This window comes from Girardinichthys multiradiatus, chromosome 22 (assembly GCF_021462225.1).
Source record: "Girardinichthys multiradiatus isolate DD_20200921_A chromosome 22, DD_fGirMul_XY1, whole genome shotgun sequence".
Lineage (NCBI taxonomy): Eukaryota > Metazoa > Chordata > Actinopteri > Cyprinodontiformes > Goodeidae > Girardinichthys > Girardinichthys multiradiatus.
The window spans coordinates 45,061,812-45,076,203 of NC_061814.1; the positions used below are offsets into that span (position 1 = coordinate 45,061,812).

The 14,392-nt window shown below is 41.5% G+C and overlaps 1 protein-coding gene across 2 annotated transcripts; it reads left to right on the forward strand.

Moving 5' to 3' along the window:
• Positions 1-9,183: 9,183 nt before the first annotated feature.
• On the forward strand, positions 9,184-12,697 carry vsx1 (visual system homeobox 1 homolog, chx10-like). Of its 2 annotated transcripts, none has more exons than XM_047351887.1 (5): positions 9,184-9,711; positions 9,923-9,998; positions 10,714-10,837; positions 11,430-11,610; positions 11,772-12,697. In XM_047351887.1, the coding sequence occupies exons 1-5, from the start codon at positions 9,288-9,290 to the stop codon at positions 12,044-12,046; spliced, it is 1,080 nt and encodes a 359-aa protein (XP_047207843.1). In that variant the 5' UTR covers positions 9,184-9,287; the 3' UTR covers positions 12,047-12,697. The 2 variants fall into 2 exon arrangements, with proteins under 2 accessions (XP_047207843.1, XP_047207842.1); XM_047351886.1 differs by having other exon boundaries at positions 9,185-9,711; positions 11,430-11,625.
• The last annotated feature ends 1,695 nt before the right edge of the window (positions 12,698-14,392 follow it).

Sequence of the window (14,392 nt, forward strand, 5' to 3'; positions counted from 1 at the left end):
GTTTAAACATAGATCTGTCAGCAGTTTAAACATAGATCTATCAGCAGTTAAACATAGATCTATCAGCACTTTAAACATAGATCTGTCAGCAGTTTAAACATAGATCTGTCAGCAGTTTAAACATAGATCTGTCAGCAGTTTAAACATAGATCTGTCAGCAGTTTAAACATAGATCTGTCAGCAGTTTAAACATAGATCTATCAGCAGTTAAACATAGATCTATCAGCAGTTTAAACATAGATCTGTCAGCAGTTTAAACATAGATTTATCAGCACTTTAAACATAGATCTGTCAGCAGTTTAAACATAGATCTATCAGCACTTTAAACATAGATCTGTCAGCACTTTAAACATAGATCTGTCAGCACTTTAAACATAGATCTGTCAGCAGTTTAAACATAGATCTGTCAGCACTTTAAACATAGATCTGTCAGAAGTTTAAACATAGATCTGTCAGCAGTTTAAACATAGATCTGTCAGCACTTTAAACATAGATCTATCAGCAGGTTAAACATAGATCTGTCAGCACTTTAAACATAGATCTGTCAGCAGTTTAAACATAGATCTATCAGCACTTTAAACATAGATCTGTCAGCAGTTTAAACATAGATCTGTCAGCACTTTAAACATAGATCTGTCAGCAGTTTAAACATAGATCTGTCAGCACTTTAAACATAGATCTGTCAGCACTTTAAACATAGATCTATCAGCACTTTAAACATAGATCTGTCAGCAGTTTAAACATAGATCTATCAGCACTTTAAACATAGATCTGTCAGCAGTTTAAACATAGATCTGTCAGCACTTTAAACATAGATCTGTCAGCAGTTTAAACATAGATCTGTCAGCACTTTAAACATAGATCTATCAGCAGGTTAAACATAGATCTGTCAGCACTTTAAACATAGATCTATCAGCAGGTTAAACATAGATCTGTCAGCACTTTAAACATAGATCTGTCAGCAGTTTAAACATAGATCTGTCAGCACTTTAAACATAGATCTGTCAGCAGTTTAAACATAGATCTGTCAGCAGTTAAAACATAGATCTGTCAGCAGTTAAAACATAGATCTGTCAGCAGTTAAAACATAGATCTGTCAGCACTTTAAACATAGATCTGTCAGCAGTTAAAACATAGATCTGTCAGCAGTTAAAACATAGATCTATTAGCAGTTTAAATATAGACTCCTCAGAGGGTAATGTCACCAAAAATGATTTAAAGCTGTGTGAAAGAATTGAATAAACTTGATAAATTTGTATCACTGCCTTATTTTACTTTATACATTACTTGCTATCAGAGAGCAAATGAGTAAAAAACAAAAGTTAGGGATTTGGGTCCGTGAAGGCCTGTAGCTACCCTGGCTATTGTAAATGGTAAATGGACTGAATTATATAGCGCTTTTCCAGTCATACAGACCGCTCAAAGTGCTTTACACTAGAGCCACATTCACCCAATCACACTCACTCAATTCAATTCAGTTTTATTTATATAACACCAATTCACAACACATGTCGTCTCAAGGTTCTTCACAACAGTCAGGTTCATACATTCCAATTAATCGTAATCATTGAACAGTTCAGTCAGATTCAGTTATTTATTCAAATTGAATAAAAAGTTTTTCTATCTAAGGAAACCCAGCAGATTGCATCCAGTCAGTGACTTGCAGCATTCACTCCTCCTGGATGAGCATGTAGAGACAGTGGACAGTCACTGGTGTTGACTTTGCAGCAATCCCTCATACTGAGCATGCATGTAGCGACAGTGGAGAGGAAAAACTCCCTTTTAACAGGAAGAAACCTCCAGCAGAACCAGAACCAGGCTCAGTGTGAGCGGCCATCTGCCACGACCGACTGGAGGTTTGAGAGAACAGAGCAGAGACACAAAGAGAACAAAGAAGCACTGATCCAGGAGTACTTTCTATGGGAAGGAAAAGTAAATGTTAATGGATGTAGCTCCTTTAGTCGTTTCATCTAGAAAGAAAGAACAGATAAACTCTGATCCAGTTTTCAAGGTTAGAGTCTGAAAGAGAGAACATAGAGTTAGTTACAGTAGAAGCTCAGTCAGTAGCCATGTCTAGGAGAGAGAAAGGGTTAAACACTAAAAGACAGGGCCATGTGGATCATCTGTAGAAGGTGAGCATTAAGTTGTTGCCAGCAGAAGCTCGGACGATTCCCCTCTCCAGAAAGGTGTCACAGGTAGACACAGAGTCAGGCCAGGTGTAGCTCCACTAACGCTCAAACATTCATACACCGATATGCAGATCGGTAGGCAACTTGAGGTTAAGTGCCTTGCCCAGGGGCACATCGACATATGGCAGGAGGAAGCTGGAATCGAACCCACAACCTTCTGATTGAAAGAAGATTACTCTTCCTACTGAGCCACAGTCGCCTATTGTCCACATTGATGCCCTCCAATTTTAAACTGAATGGATATAGAACATCCAGGACCTGAGGGACCCGAAGTTCTTCCTTGGCCTAGGATCATACTGACGGGACGATGAGTCTCAGCTGATAATTCCCAGTGTTGTGATGCTACCCACAACCAGTGGCCCACAAGTGCTTTCATATTGAGGATTTTTGGCCCTCATGGCTGATTGTTTGGACACCACTGAAGTATCACTACTGAGTGTTCTCTATTACTAAAATATGTTCTTCTGGGAAGTTCTTTCTGATTCTTCAAACTTGCTTTGAAAGAACCTCTCTCTTCTGCAGGTAAGCTACTGACTACTTATCACTACTCTACAGGACCATACTGAGCGGTGTTTGGGAGCAGTGGGACTTTTGAATCATCTACTAGTTTCTTTCTTGTTCCTTCAGACGTCAGATGGATGTTGGCAGATGTTACATCAGAGATCTTCAGCCTGCTTCCTGCTGGTCAAACATCAGTTCTTCTGTTTCCAGCTGCACATCAGGATGGTTTCTCTTTGAGATAAACCTTGACCTCTCAGTGCTCTTCTTGGTTTCCTCAGAGAAGGTTATAGGTCTAAGTGCTGCAGGCAGAGGTCCAGATCTCTGCTGGAGAGGAATTAGAGGTTTCAATCTCCAGCTCAGGAAGGTGTGGGTTCAGACAGGATGCAAATATTATCAGGAGTGAAGATCCCGTCAGAGGAAGAAGCCTGTTTGCACTGTTCATAATGAAGGCGTTCACGTGAGTGAGGATGTTCTGCAACCTGACTCCTGCTGTGGACCCAGTTAAGAACCGGGTCAGACACAGTTTTAATCATTAGCCATTAAAGCTTTCCCTGCATGTTTGTGTGGCGTGGACTCGTGCACTTTAAAGATTAAACAATGTAAATGAGGCCGTGGGGGGGGGAGAGCCAATGTAAGAGTATATGGTCCAGACTTCCAGACACTAATTTAAAAAGTTTAATCCTCAGCAGGAGCTGTTTACTTCCCTGAATTAGGTTAATCTATTTGCATAAATGTGCATTTATGAATAATTAGTGGGCCACCGGGGGGTGGGGGGGTCAGGACGCGTGGCCAGACTATTGTTATCGTTGCTGGTGGTAAACAATGGAGCAGCACCAACAATGACCAACAAAGCAGGCGGGTGGCTGGCCTGAATTACTGCTATCATTTACAGGCGGGGCGGCAGGGCGCAGCTTAATCACTGTTGCTGGTTCTGCTGGTCCGGCTGGTGCTGCTGGGGTAATTGATCTCATTAGGGATCCGATGAGGCAGAAACATAAAACCCAGAACGTGGCAGAGTCAGTTTCATCGCTTCCTATTTGTGCTTCAGGATCACATTTCTTCAGAAATCTGCTTTTATCTTCCAAATAAAATCACCATAAAATTAAAACCAGCAACAAAAATGGAATAACAATAACATATAACATACCAAATTATTAGTAAAATACAATAAATTTAACAACTTAAATTAATGTTAGATAAATAAAATGAAAGTAAAACAAACATAAAATGAAACCTGTTTCACTCCCTGTTCAGAACCATTTTACCCGGTAACAAGGTCCAACAGATCTTCCAGGTGCTTTTTGGAGGGAAAGTGATGTTTTGCACGTAAGTGCAGAGGGGCATCATGACAGCCAACAGTCTTTGTGAGGACAAGCTGCTGCTCCTTTATGTTGGGCCCCCAGGGGCCCTGATGGGTCTCCTTGGGGTCGAACCTTCTGGAGGAGACCCGCCTCCTCTTTTCTCTGAGAGCGGCTGAGTGTGATTGGTCTGACTGGTAATCAATGACACACAGCCGCCATGAAGCTATAACCAGTCAGGTTAGAAAACTCCTGATTTATTCCTGCAGGAGGTAACAATCCTGCTGATATGGATCTGGAACATTTCTTCTGTGGGGGACGTCTGACTCCCAGGATCTTGTCTGTTTTAGTACGACTCTTCCTTTTATTTCTGATTTTATTCATGTTTTCTGTTTTTAGCCTTTTTAAATGATCCTGGTACATTTTATCGCACCTTTATTTCTTCATTCGTCCCTCTGCTTCAAATGTTGGAACATCTCTGAACAGAGCTAAGGACCTCTGAAGAGTTGAGCCAGATAGATAAAGATGGACAGCAGTTACACCTGTTGCCGTGTTTAATCAGGAACAAAGAACTTTTCTTTTGAAACTTTGTAAGGAAAGATTCAGCATCAGAACAGGGTTCTTTTAGTAAACCAGGGTGGTGGTAGCATCATGGTTTGGAGAAAACTGAAAACCTTCTTGATCTGAGGAGACTTTTCTGCTCATGAACGACAGAAATTTCTTCTGTTGCAGTCCTAATTCAAACCCATTGTTGCTTGTTCAGGTCATATTTGGGCGGTGCACTAACCTCCTATGTTCTTCAGTAAAGCCACAAAGGAACTGGAAGCTGCTTCTGAAACTCCAGCCTTGAGTCAGTTTGAAATAACTGAATTGATGCGACATGCAGATTACATTCAGCGGCCTTTGACCTCTTACATCTGCACATTAATTACAGAGGGTCAAAGTGAAACGATGAAACAGTGACCGACGGAGATGAAGGGTGGGTGAAAAGATCAGAGCAGCCAAAGATTCAGACCTTAATCTGAAGATTATAATAATCAATCAATCTGCTCCATCATATAAAGGTAATCCACAGTATTGATTTAATCCAGGTTCTTCATCTGATGTTCTGGCTCCTAATCTGCTGGCTTTGATCAAGTCGATGGATCCATCATCTTTTTCTGTTTAGAACAACAAAGAAGAAGATGGAGAATTATCTTCACAGCAGTAGACATGACAAAGATCTCGATCTAGTTTTTATTGAGGTCATTTTGGCTGAATGAAAGCGTTTTATTGGTCCAATAAAACTCACCGTGTGACTAGTTTATTATTGACTACAAGACCAGCATCAGGTTCCTTCTCAGCTCCCATTACAGCATTTCAATCAGGCTGATGTATGGTCTAGGCCATTGTTACACCCTGATTCTTCTCTTGTTCAGCCATTCTGTTGTGGATTTGCAGCTGTGTTTTCAATCATGGTTCTGTTGATGACCCAGTTTGGACCAAGCTTCAGCTGTGGAACAGATGGACTCAAATTTGTCTCAAGAAAGCTCTGCTGTTTAACAGAGATCACAATCCTTTAGTGACTGCAAGGTGCACAGGTCCTGTAGCTGCCAACCAAGCCCACATCATCAGCCCTCCACCACCGTGCTTGAAATGTTCGGTTTCCTCCATCATTGTTCTGTCCATCATGACCAAACGTCTCTACTTTGATCTCATTTGTACAGAGGACGTTGTCCCGGACGTCTTATCCTTCATTAAGATGCAGCTTTGCTAACCTAAGTTCTGCTGCCATGTTAATTCTAATGAGAAATGGCTTTCTCCTTAAACCCTTCCAAACAGTCAGACTGGTTTAGTGTCATGACCTTTAACCTTTAACCTGCTAACTGAGGCCTGTAGAGTCTGGGATGGAGCTCTTGGGTTTTTGGTCATTACTCCGAGCTTCACGCCCTGACCTCAGGCTGAATCTGCTGGGACGTCCACTCCTGGGAAGACTGGCAGCTGTCTGAGATGTTTCCCTCTTGTCTTTCCATCTTGGCATTGGGTTACCATCCACATGATCCAAGAATCTATTCCAGATGCAATATATTCAGTTTATTAATATGGATCAAATTCACTATATGTACTCTGAATGTGTTTTATAACAAAAAAAGGTAATGTTCACTTTCAGTTACATGTTAACCAGATATCTGTTAACCGTTGGTGTTAATTAGCTCTTAGCGTTAACCAGATATTTAGTACTTGTTAGAGCTAATTAGCTGCTACCATTAGCTTGATCTTGATTAACTATCAGCATTTATTAGCTGTAAGCATTAGCTAGATATAATTTAACTATGAGGTCTAAATTGCAGTTAGCATTAACTAGCTGCTGCTAACAATTTTCCAAACCTCTGCCTTATCTGTGCCAGATGAGTGTAGCTTGGTGTGTAGAGTCATGGCTGAGCTGAACCACCGTGATTATTATTACTAACATATTAGCCCTTCTAGTGCCGTCCAACATATTTTCCTGTTTTATTGATTTATTTATCACCAAATTAGTTAACTCTTGTCAGGCTAGTTAGCTATTTTCCCCAAACCAGTGGAAATAAAGAACAATAACTCCATTAAAAATGACAGTCTGATATACAGAACTGTATTTTTTCTTGTGTTTTTATACATTTCAGAACTCAGCTTTTATTAGAAGAACCTGTTTCACCTATAATCTGCAGTTTGGACTCCACTGAGTTCACTTTAAGCTCATTTTGTTGGAATTTTACAGTTAGATAAAAATATTCTGGTCAGATGTTCTACCAGACAGTCCATCAACATCTTCCAAAAACCCACATCCAGAACACCACTGGCTTTTCGAAATAAGAGCTTCAAGGCAGAAATGCAAACTAGAGAATTAAAATTACACAGATGGAAAAGCAGTGAAACATTTCTTTAGGAAGTTTTATTTCATGAAGAAATGTACATTAGCAGGATTAAAACCAGTATAAAAGGGGGATAAAGAAGGAACAACAGATATAGGAATAAAACTGTGATAATGGTGAGTTTTTAGTTGACATTAAATCATAAATCATCTTGTTTTCTGTGTTTCTCCCTGCTGCAGAAACCTTCAGGTTCTAGTTTAACATGATTCAGATATGCAGCTGAAGATAAATGAGATGTTGGAACCTTTGATGGTGGAAACCATCTGATTGTTACATTTTCCTGGTGAAAGTTGCTGTGGACAAAATCAGGGCCAAGTTAGAGTTTAATCCCTGGGGATTGACTGGCAGGCTGGCAGTGAGTGTGCTCAGTGTGTGTCTGTGTGGAAGAAGGTAAAAATGGTCAACGGGTTTAAAAATCAATTAGTTTGGAGGAATCTGCTTATCAGAGATAATTAAAGCAAATTTGAGGCTGGTGTTTTTAATCTGTCTCTGTTCTCCTTTTTCTTTCTGATGATGTCACAGAATCACTGAGATTTATTTCTGCTTAAAATAAACGGTTGAGATTATTTTTAATCAGTGAAATCCCGGTTATCTGTAAGTGGCTGAGCTGCAGGGAGGCTGCAGATCACAGTTCACCTTCAGTCAGAAACACAAATTATTCTGATGCACTGAAGGAGATCCATTTCTACTTAAAGGAACGGCGCTTGTTGTGAACAGGTTTAATGCCTCTAGTTTATCTAAATTGCTCGTTTTCATCGGTTTGTCTAAATCTAAACTTTTAACCAGAACTTGAAGATCAAAAGGGACAAATCTTCTAAACAGAACCAATAAAGATAATCTCGTGAATCAGAACTTAATCCTGAAATCAGCAGGTTTTTTGGTGTTGTCCACCTGCTGGTCTCTAATTTCTGTTTGGATAAAGTTCAAATCAGAAAACTGGAACATGAAGAAGTCTCAGATTTTTAAACAGGCCTGTGGGAGGAAGAAATATGTTTTCCAGCTGGAAGATTCATTTCTGTCCAATCAGCAAACTGGATCCTCCTCCTTCATCCAGGTAAAAGATGCAGGTGGACACAGGAAATGGCGTCACAGTTAAGCTTCTGTCACCCACGTGAAACTTATTTTTATAATTTAGCAGTTTGGACGTTCAGAGATCTGGAGCTGATTCTCGGTTCTAACAACATAAAACAATCATACAGTTATTAGTGAATAAAGTTTCCACCGCATTTGAAATATTATAGGAGAGTATTTCTGAGTTTCAGACTGTGGGTCATTATGGATGTTTTTATTGACATCATATCGGATCTTATTTTGTTTTTTCCTCCCTCTGAAATAATGAATAAATAAAGCAAGCCAAAAAGTTTCTAAAAATAATTATATTTTTAAGGAATCTAGACCGAAACAAAAGTGGCTTAAAGAACAAACGTTAAATTGTGAACATTAAAAATCATCTTTACGCGACTGATGAGAAATTAAAGTCATATTTAATTTTGTTTTTTTCGGCACTATTGACCTTTATGTCATCTTTTTTTGACATCTAGGCAGACAGGAGGTCGCTGTGTCTGGGACGGGAAACCGAACCCGGGACGGGAACCCAGGACGGCCGGTTCGAGGGCCGAAGTCTATAAACGGGCCGCTGGATTTCTTTCCCCTCTCTCTGCTCTCCTGGAACATTTTAGATCTAGAAGAACATTTCTTATAAACTAAAACTAATCCGTATGATTTCAGTAAAGCTGCTCATTTAATGTTTCTCTCTGTCAGAATATTATCATTTATATTTCTTAAAATCACTTTCAGCCAAAATACCTTCAAAATCTTGTTCATTTTAGAAACTTTTTGGCTTTATTTCTCATTTCACGTTAAAGGTGATTTATCATCTGAAGCAGATTTTATTTTGCCTTTTAATGTTCCTTGCTGTTGTTGCTACGGTGTGTTGTCAGGGTAACAACGGTTCTGACCCATTCAATTTGATTGAAATGCTCTGTTAACGAGACTCTGGTGTGAACTAATGTGGATGTTCTCCTGCTGGAGGGCTTTTCTCTGGGTGAAGAGTGTTTGTGGAGCAGATGATGAGGTGAACTCATGTATCTGTGATGTTTCTGTTCTGATCAAAGATCAACAACATAAATTAAACCTTCCTCCTCCTCCTCCTCCTCCTCCTCCTCCTCCTCCTCTGGCCGCACTAAATCCAGATCGGATTGGAGGGAAATTGGTGGCAATTAATCCTCTGGGATTGAGAGGACTCCCCCCCCGCTACCGCCGCAACCACCCCCTCCACACTTTCCATCCTCCTGGTTCTGCCCTCTGATTGGCTCCCGCTGTGAACCCGGGGGTCTGGGGGCCACATAAATTCCTGCCGCCTGGACCCGGTCCTGCTTCTAGACCTTCATCACCTCCTCTCCCTCAGTATGACCGGTAGGGAGGAGCTCAGTGAAGACAAACCCAGAGTCCGGATGCTCTCCCCCGGGTTCGGTATCGATAAGGCACGGCTGCACGGTTCCGGGTTCCGGTCCAAAGGCTTCGCCATCACCGACCTGCTTGGCCTAGAGTCGGACCTTCAAGTGCGTCAGCAGCCCGCCGGGCCCGCGGGTTCGGGCCTGTCTGGGGCAGATTCCGGTACCGGAACGGAGGCTCCGGGGGCGGCCGGCGGCCTCGGTGGCTTCTCCTTCCCAGGGGGGTCTCTGCCACTCGGCCTGGGCTTCCTGTGCAGCCTGGCGGCACAGCAGCCCGCCGGGGCTCCATGCTTCCTGCCGGGTCACCTGCCGCTGCTACAGGCCCGGCCCGACAGCCACTACCTGCAGAACCTGGAGGCCCAGAGGGAGCCGTATTCCGGTACAGACTGGTTCGACTTTAAAGCCCGTTTCTTACCGAGTTCTAAACAGCTGGAAATCTTTATCAGTAGAATTTACTGATTCAGTTTGAATTTTTTTATTGTTTTGTTTGTCTCACTGTTTCTGTCAGTTCGGTTCCGGTCATCCCAGCTCCTTTGTTTTATAGTTTCTCATCATGTTTTGGGTCTGATGTTCTGAATGCTGTTCTGCAGATGAAGAGTGTCTGTCGGACAGAAACGACTCGAAAAGCTCCGGAAACTCCCAGAAGAGGAAGAAGAGGAGACACAGGTGATGAAGACTTTCAGCTGAAAATTAAAAAAATCTACAGAAATTCAAAAAAATCTGAAATATTTAATGAACAAATTAAATTCGTATAAAAACGAAGGTATTATCTGCGGTTCGGTTCTTATGGATTTCTCTGCAGTTATTGGATCCATAGCTGAGTAAATACATCAGAGTTAGAAACAAAATTTAAAAAATATAAGTGAAAAAATCAAAGAGCAAATGTGAAACAAAACGAAATTTAAAATATGAAACTTTTTCAAATGAAACAGGATTATTCTGATGGACCGGTTTAGAGCTGAGTTCTGATTACTGATACATCATTTATATGTTAAAAAACAATCGAATTCTTACTGGTTTTATTTAATTACTTTGATCTAATTATGAATGATTTTAGAAAATGACTGAATTCTAATTTGGTAATTATTGAAAAGATTTAATTAAAAACACATTTATTGACATTTCTTCAGAAAATATCAAAATAAAGCTTCAATGAATAAAAATGTGCAGATTTGAATTTCCTTTCTTACATCGAACCATCAGAGAACATTAGATTCATGTATTAAATGTTTAGTCGTTCAGAGAAATATCCACATATAATATATATCCATTTGTTTCCCTCCTGGTTCCAGTTCTGAAGCTGCAGCTCATTTGGTTCAGTTCAACTTCTCTAAGGACAGAGTTTGACTCCTGTTCTCCTCTTCCTCCTCCTCCTCCTCAGGACAGTGTTCACCTCTCATCAGCTGGAGGAGCTGGAGAAAGCTTTCCATGAAGCTCATTATCCAGACGTGTACGCCCGGGAGATGCTGGCCGTGAAGACGGAGCTGCCAGAGGACAGAATCCAGGTGAGGACTGAGGTCCGGCTCAGCTGATCCAATCAGGCTCTGATGCTGGAAAGGCTGTTGTTGGGTTAGAGGTCAGGGTCAGGGTCAGGGCCAGGCCTTATAACTAAATGAAAAATGAATGTGAGTCAATGCAAAGTCCTTATGAGAATAGAAAAACCCAAGTGTGTGTGTGTAACCTGACAAACATGTCCGAGTTTAAGAAAAAACAAATGAAATCTTTGTTCCAGATGTTTATTTCCTGATTATTTAACAGATTTGTTTCTGACGTTTTAGATTATAGTTATAATAGTAATATAAACATGATACATTTGTTTTTATGTTAAAATACATCAACTAAAATGAAACAAGGAGATTTCTATGTTTATTAATAATTATTTAATTATTCATTGTCTCAATAAATAACACCCAAACTAAATAGATTATTATTATTTTTATGAATATGTTGCTGACACAATAAACGTATTTCTTTGCATTAATTGTGTTTGTTACTAAGTTTGTACTAATTTATTATTGAAACCTATATTTGTATTTGTTTGTTTCCAGTACTTTTTCACAACTGGTCCAAATATTCTGGTTCTGCGATGTTTTCCAGGTCTGGTTCCAGAACCGGCGGGCCAAGTGGCGTAAGCGTGAGAAGTGCTGGGGCCGCAGCAGCGTCATGGCCGAGTACGGCCTGTACGGCGCCATGGTCCGACACTCCATCCCACTCCCAGAGTCCATCCTGAACTCGGCCAAGAACGGCATGATGGGATCCTGCGCCCCCTGGCTGCTCGGTGAGCCGCATGCACGTCAGTGCCACGCACACGCACCACATCGTCATCAATACACACTCTCACACATACAATACATGGATCACATCCCCACAGTTCTCTCTGTGAACCCTGTGACCTGACACCCATTCTGAACTGAATCTGATCTGACTCCGCCCATTCAGGTATGCACAAGAAGTCCCTGGAAATGACCAAGAAATGTTCTAGTCCTCCGCCGTCCGACTCGACCCACTCCAACTCCTTCTGTGAAGCCGCTGGCGCTCGCGAGGAGGAGGAGGAGCTTCTGGAAGGGGAGGAGACAGAGGAGGAAGAAGTGGCCATCGACCTGTCCAGCTCCTCCAAACAGCAGCAGCAGCAGCAGGAAGAGGGCGGTGGCTCTACTAGGACCGCCCCCTCGCCACAGCAGCAGAGTGGCGGCGGATCAGAAGAACGCAGCTGAAGGCGGGAGAAATCTGGGCTGGACTGACTGACCAGAACTGTAATTTGATTGGCTCTTCCGTCAAGGGGCTTAGCCAATAAACAGCTGTGATATCATCTGTTGCTATGCAAAGTTGTTGCACTAAAATGTACAAAACGATCAGAAATAAGTTCAGAAATTTTATGATTTATTATGTGACGTTAGTCCAGTCGCAGTGCAACGCCTCACAGGCCTGTGGAAGCTGACCAATCAGAGAGGAGTAGGCGGGGCTGAAAGAGATACTGATCAAATGGAGAGAAGAAGATGAAATGTAGCTTTTATGGAGGTTCAGTCTTTCTAAGCTCCGAGCATCAAACGTAAAGCTAAAGGTTCTGCTCACGATCCTCCCTGCAGAACCTGGAGAACGTCAGTGTGATTGGATCGGCTTCCAGGACTCAGACTGACTGAGGAGGATGTAAATCATAATGTTTTTCTGTCTGGTCACTTTTCCTTGTTTTACATCTGTGTGGTCCCGGAGGAAACTTCCTGTTTTATCTGTGTTTGTGGTCTGAATCTGGAGCTCTGAATGTAAACTAAAAGCAATATTTATTGTTTATTATTATTATTATTACATGTTTGTACAGCCATCACTCATCAAAGTGAAAATAAAAATCAGATATTTTTGGAACATCAGAGACTTTTTGTCATAAATCATTATGAACGTCAGGATATTGATGAGAGATGTAGGAGGTCAAACAGCACCTGAAACATCTCTGACTATGGCTAGTCCAGCCTGTGTCCAGAATCTCCATAGAAACCAACAGCTGTATGTGATGGTGGTGTTTTCCACGTTATTATAGCATTTACCACAACATCAGGATATCTGTAGCAGACCCACAGCTGTGTCATCTGCACAGAAGGTCGCTAGCTATCAGCACCGCTGGTACATCCATGTTGCTATGGAGACGGTCACAGACAGCAGCAGACAGGTTCTACCTTGTAGATGCACATGTAAAAATCCACCCTTTTATCCAAGGATAAATATCAGCAGGTTCCTGTAGGTCAGCTGTGAGCTGCGCTCAGCTGACAGTTCTGATGCTCAGCCCCAATCTAAGGCACACCACATTCCGTGCATCCTCACTCAGTCACCTGGCTTTCAGGAGTGCACCCATTCTCCATCCATCCACCATCCGTCCATCCAGGAGTACTTTCCATGGGAAGGAAAAGTAAATGTTAATGGATGTAGCTCCTTTAGTCGTTTCATCTAGAAAGAAAGAACAGATAAACTCTGAGCCAGTTTTCAAGGTTAAAGTCTGAAAGAGAGAACATAGAGTTAGTCACAGTAGAAGCTCAGTCAGTATCCATGTCTAGGAGAGAGAAAGGGTTAAACACTGAAAGACAGGGCTATGTGGATCATCTGTAGAAGGTGAGCATTAAGTTGTTGCCAGCAGAAGCTCAGACGATTCCCCTCTCCTGAAAGGTGTCACAGGTAGACACAAAGTCAAGCCAGGTGTAGCTTCTAGGAAGAGAAAAGAGAGAGAACATAAAGTTAAAAGCTGAAATAACAGCAAATAATACAGACTTAGAGAGTAGTATGAGAATGTAGCGAAGAGGGTGAAAGTGGTCATTATGTCCTCCAGCAGCCTAAGCCTATAGCAGCATAACTACAGAGATAGTTCAGGATAAACTAAGCCACTCTAACTATAAGCTTTATCAAAAAGGAAAGTTTTAAGCCTAGCCTTAAAAGTAGACAGGGTGTCTGCCTCACGGACTAAAACTGGGAGCTGGTTCCACAGGAGAGGAGCCTGATAACTAAAAGGATCTGCCTCCCATTCTACTTCTAGAGACTCTAGGAACCACCAGTAAACCTGCAGTCTGAGAACAAAGTGCTCTGTTAGGAACATATGGACCAATCAGATCTCTGATGTATGATGGAGCTAGATCATTAAGGGCTTTATATGTGAGGAGGAGAATTTTAAATTGTATTCTGGATTTAACAGGGAGCCAATGAAGAGAAGCTAAAATAGGAGAAATATGATCTCTCTTTTTAATTTTCATCAGAACTCTTGCTGCAGCATTCTGAATCAGCTGAAGGCTTTTAACTGCATTTTGTGGACATCCTGATAGTAAAGAATTACAATAGTCCAGCCTTGAAGTAACAAATGCATGGACTAGTATTTCAGCGTCACTCCTTGACAGGATATTTCTAATGTTGGCAATGTTCCGGAGGTGAAAGAAGGAAATCCTAGAAACCTGTTTAATATGGGATTTAAATGACATGTCCTAGTCAAAGTTAACACCAAGGTTTTTTACTTTATTATCAGAGGTCAATTTAATGCCATCCAGGTTAAGTGATTGACTAAGCAGTTTCTTTTTTAAAGACTCCGG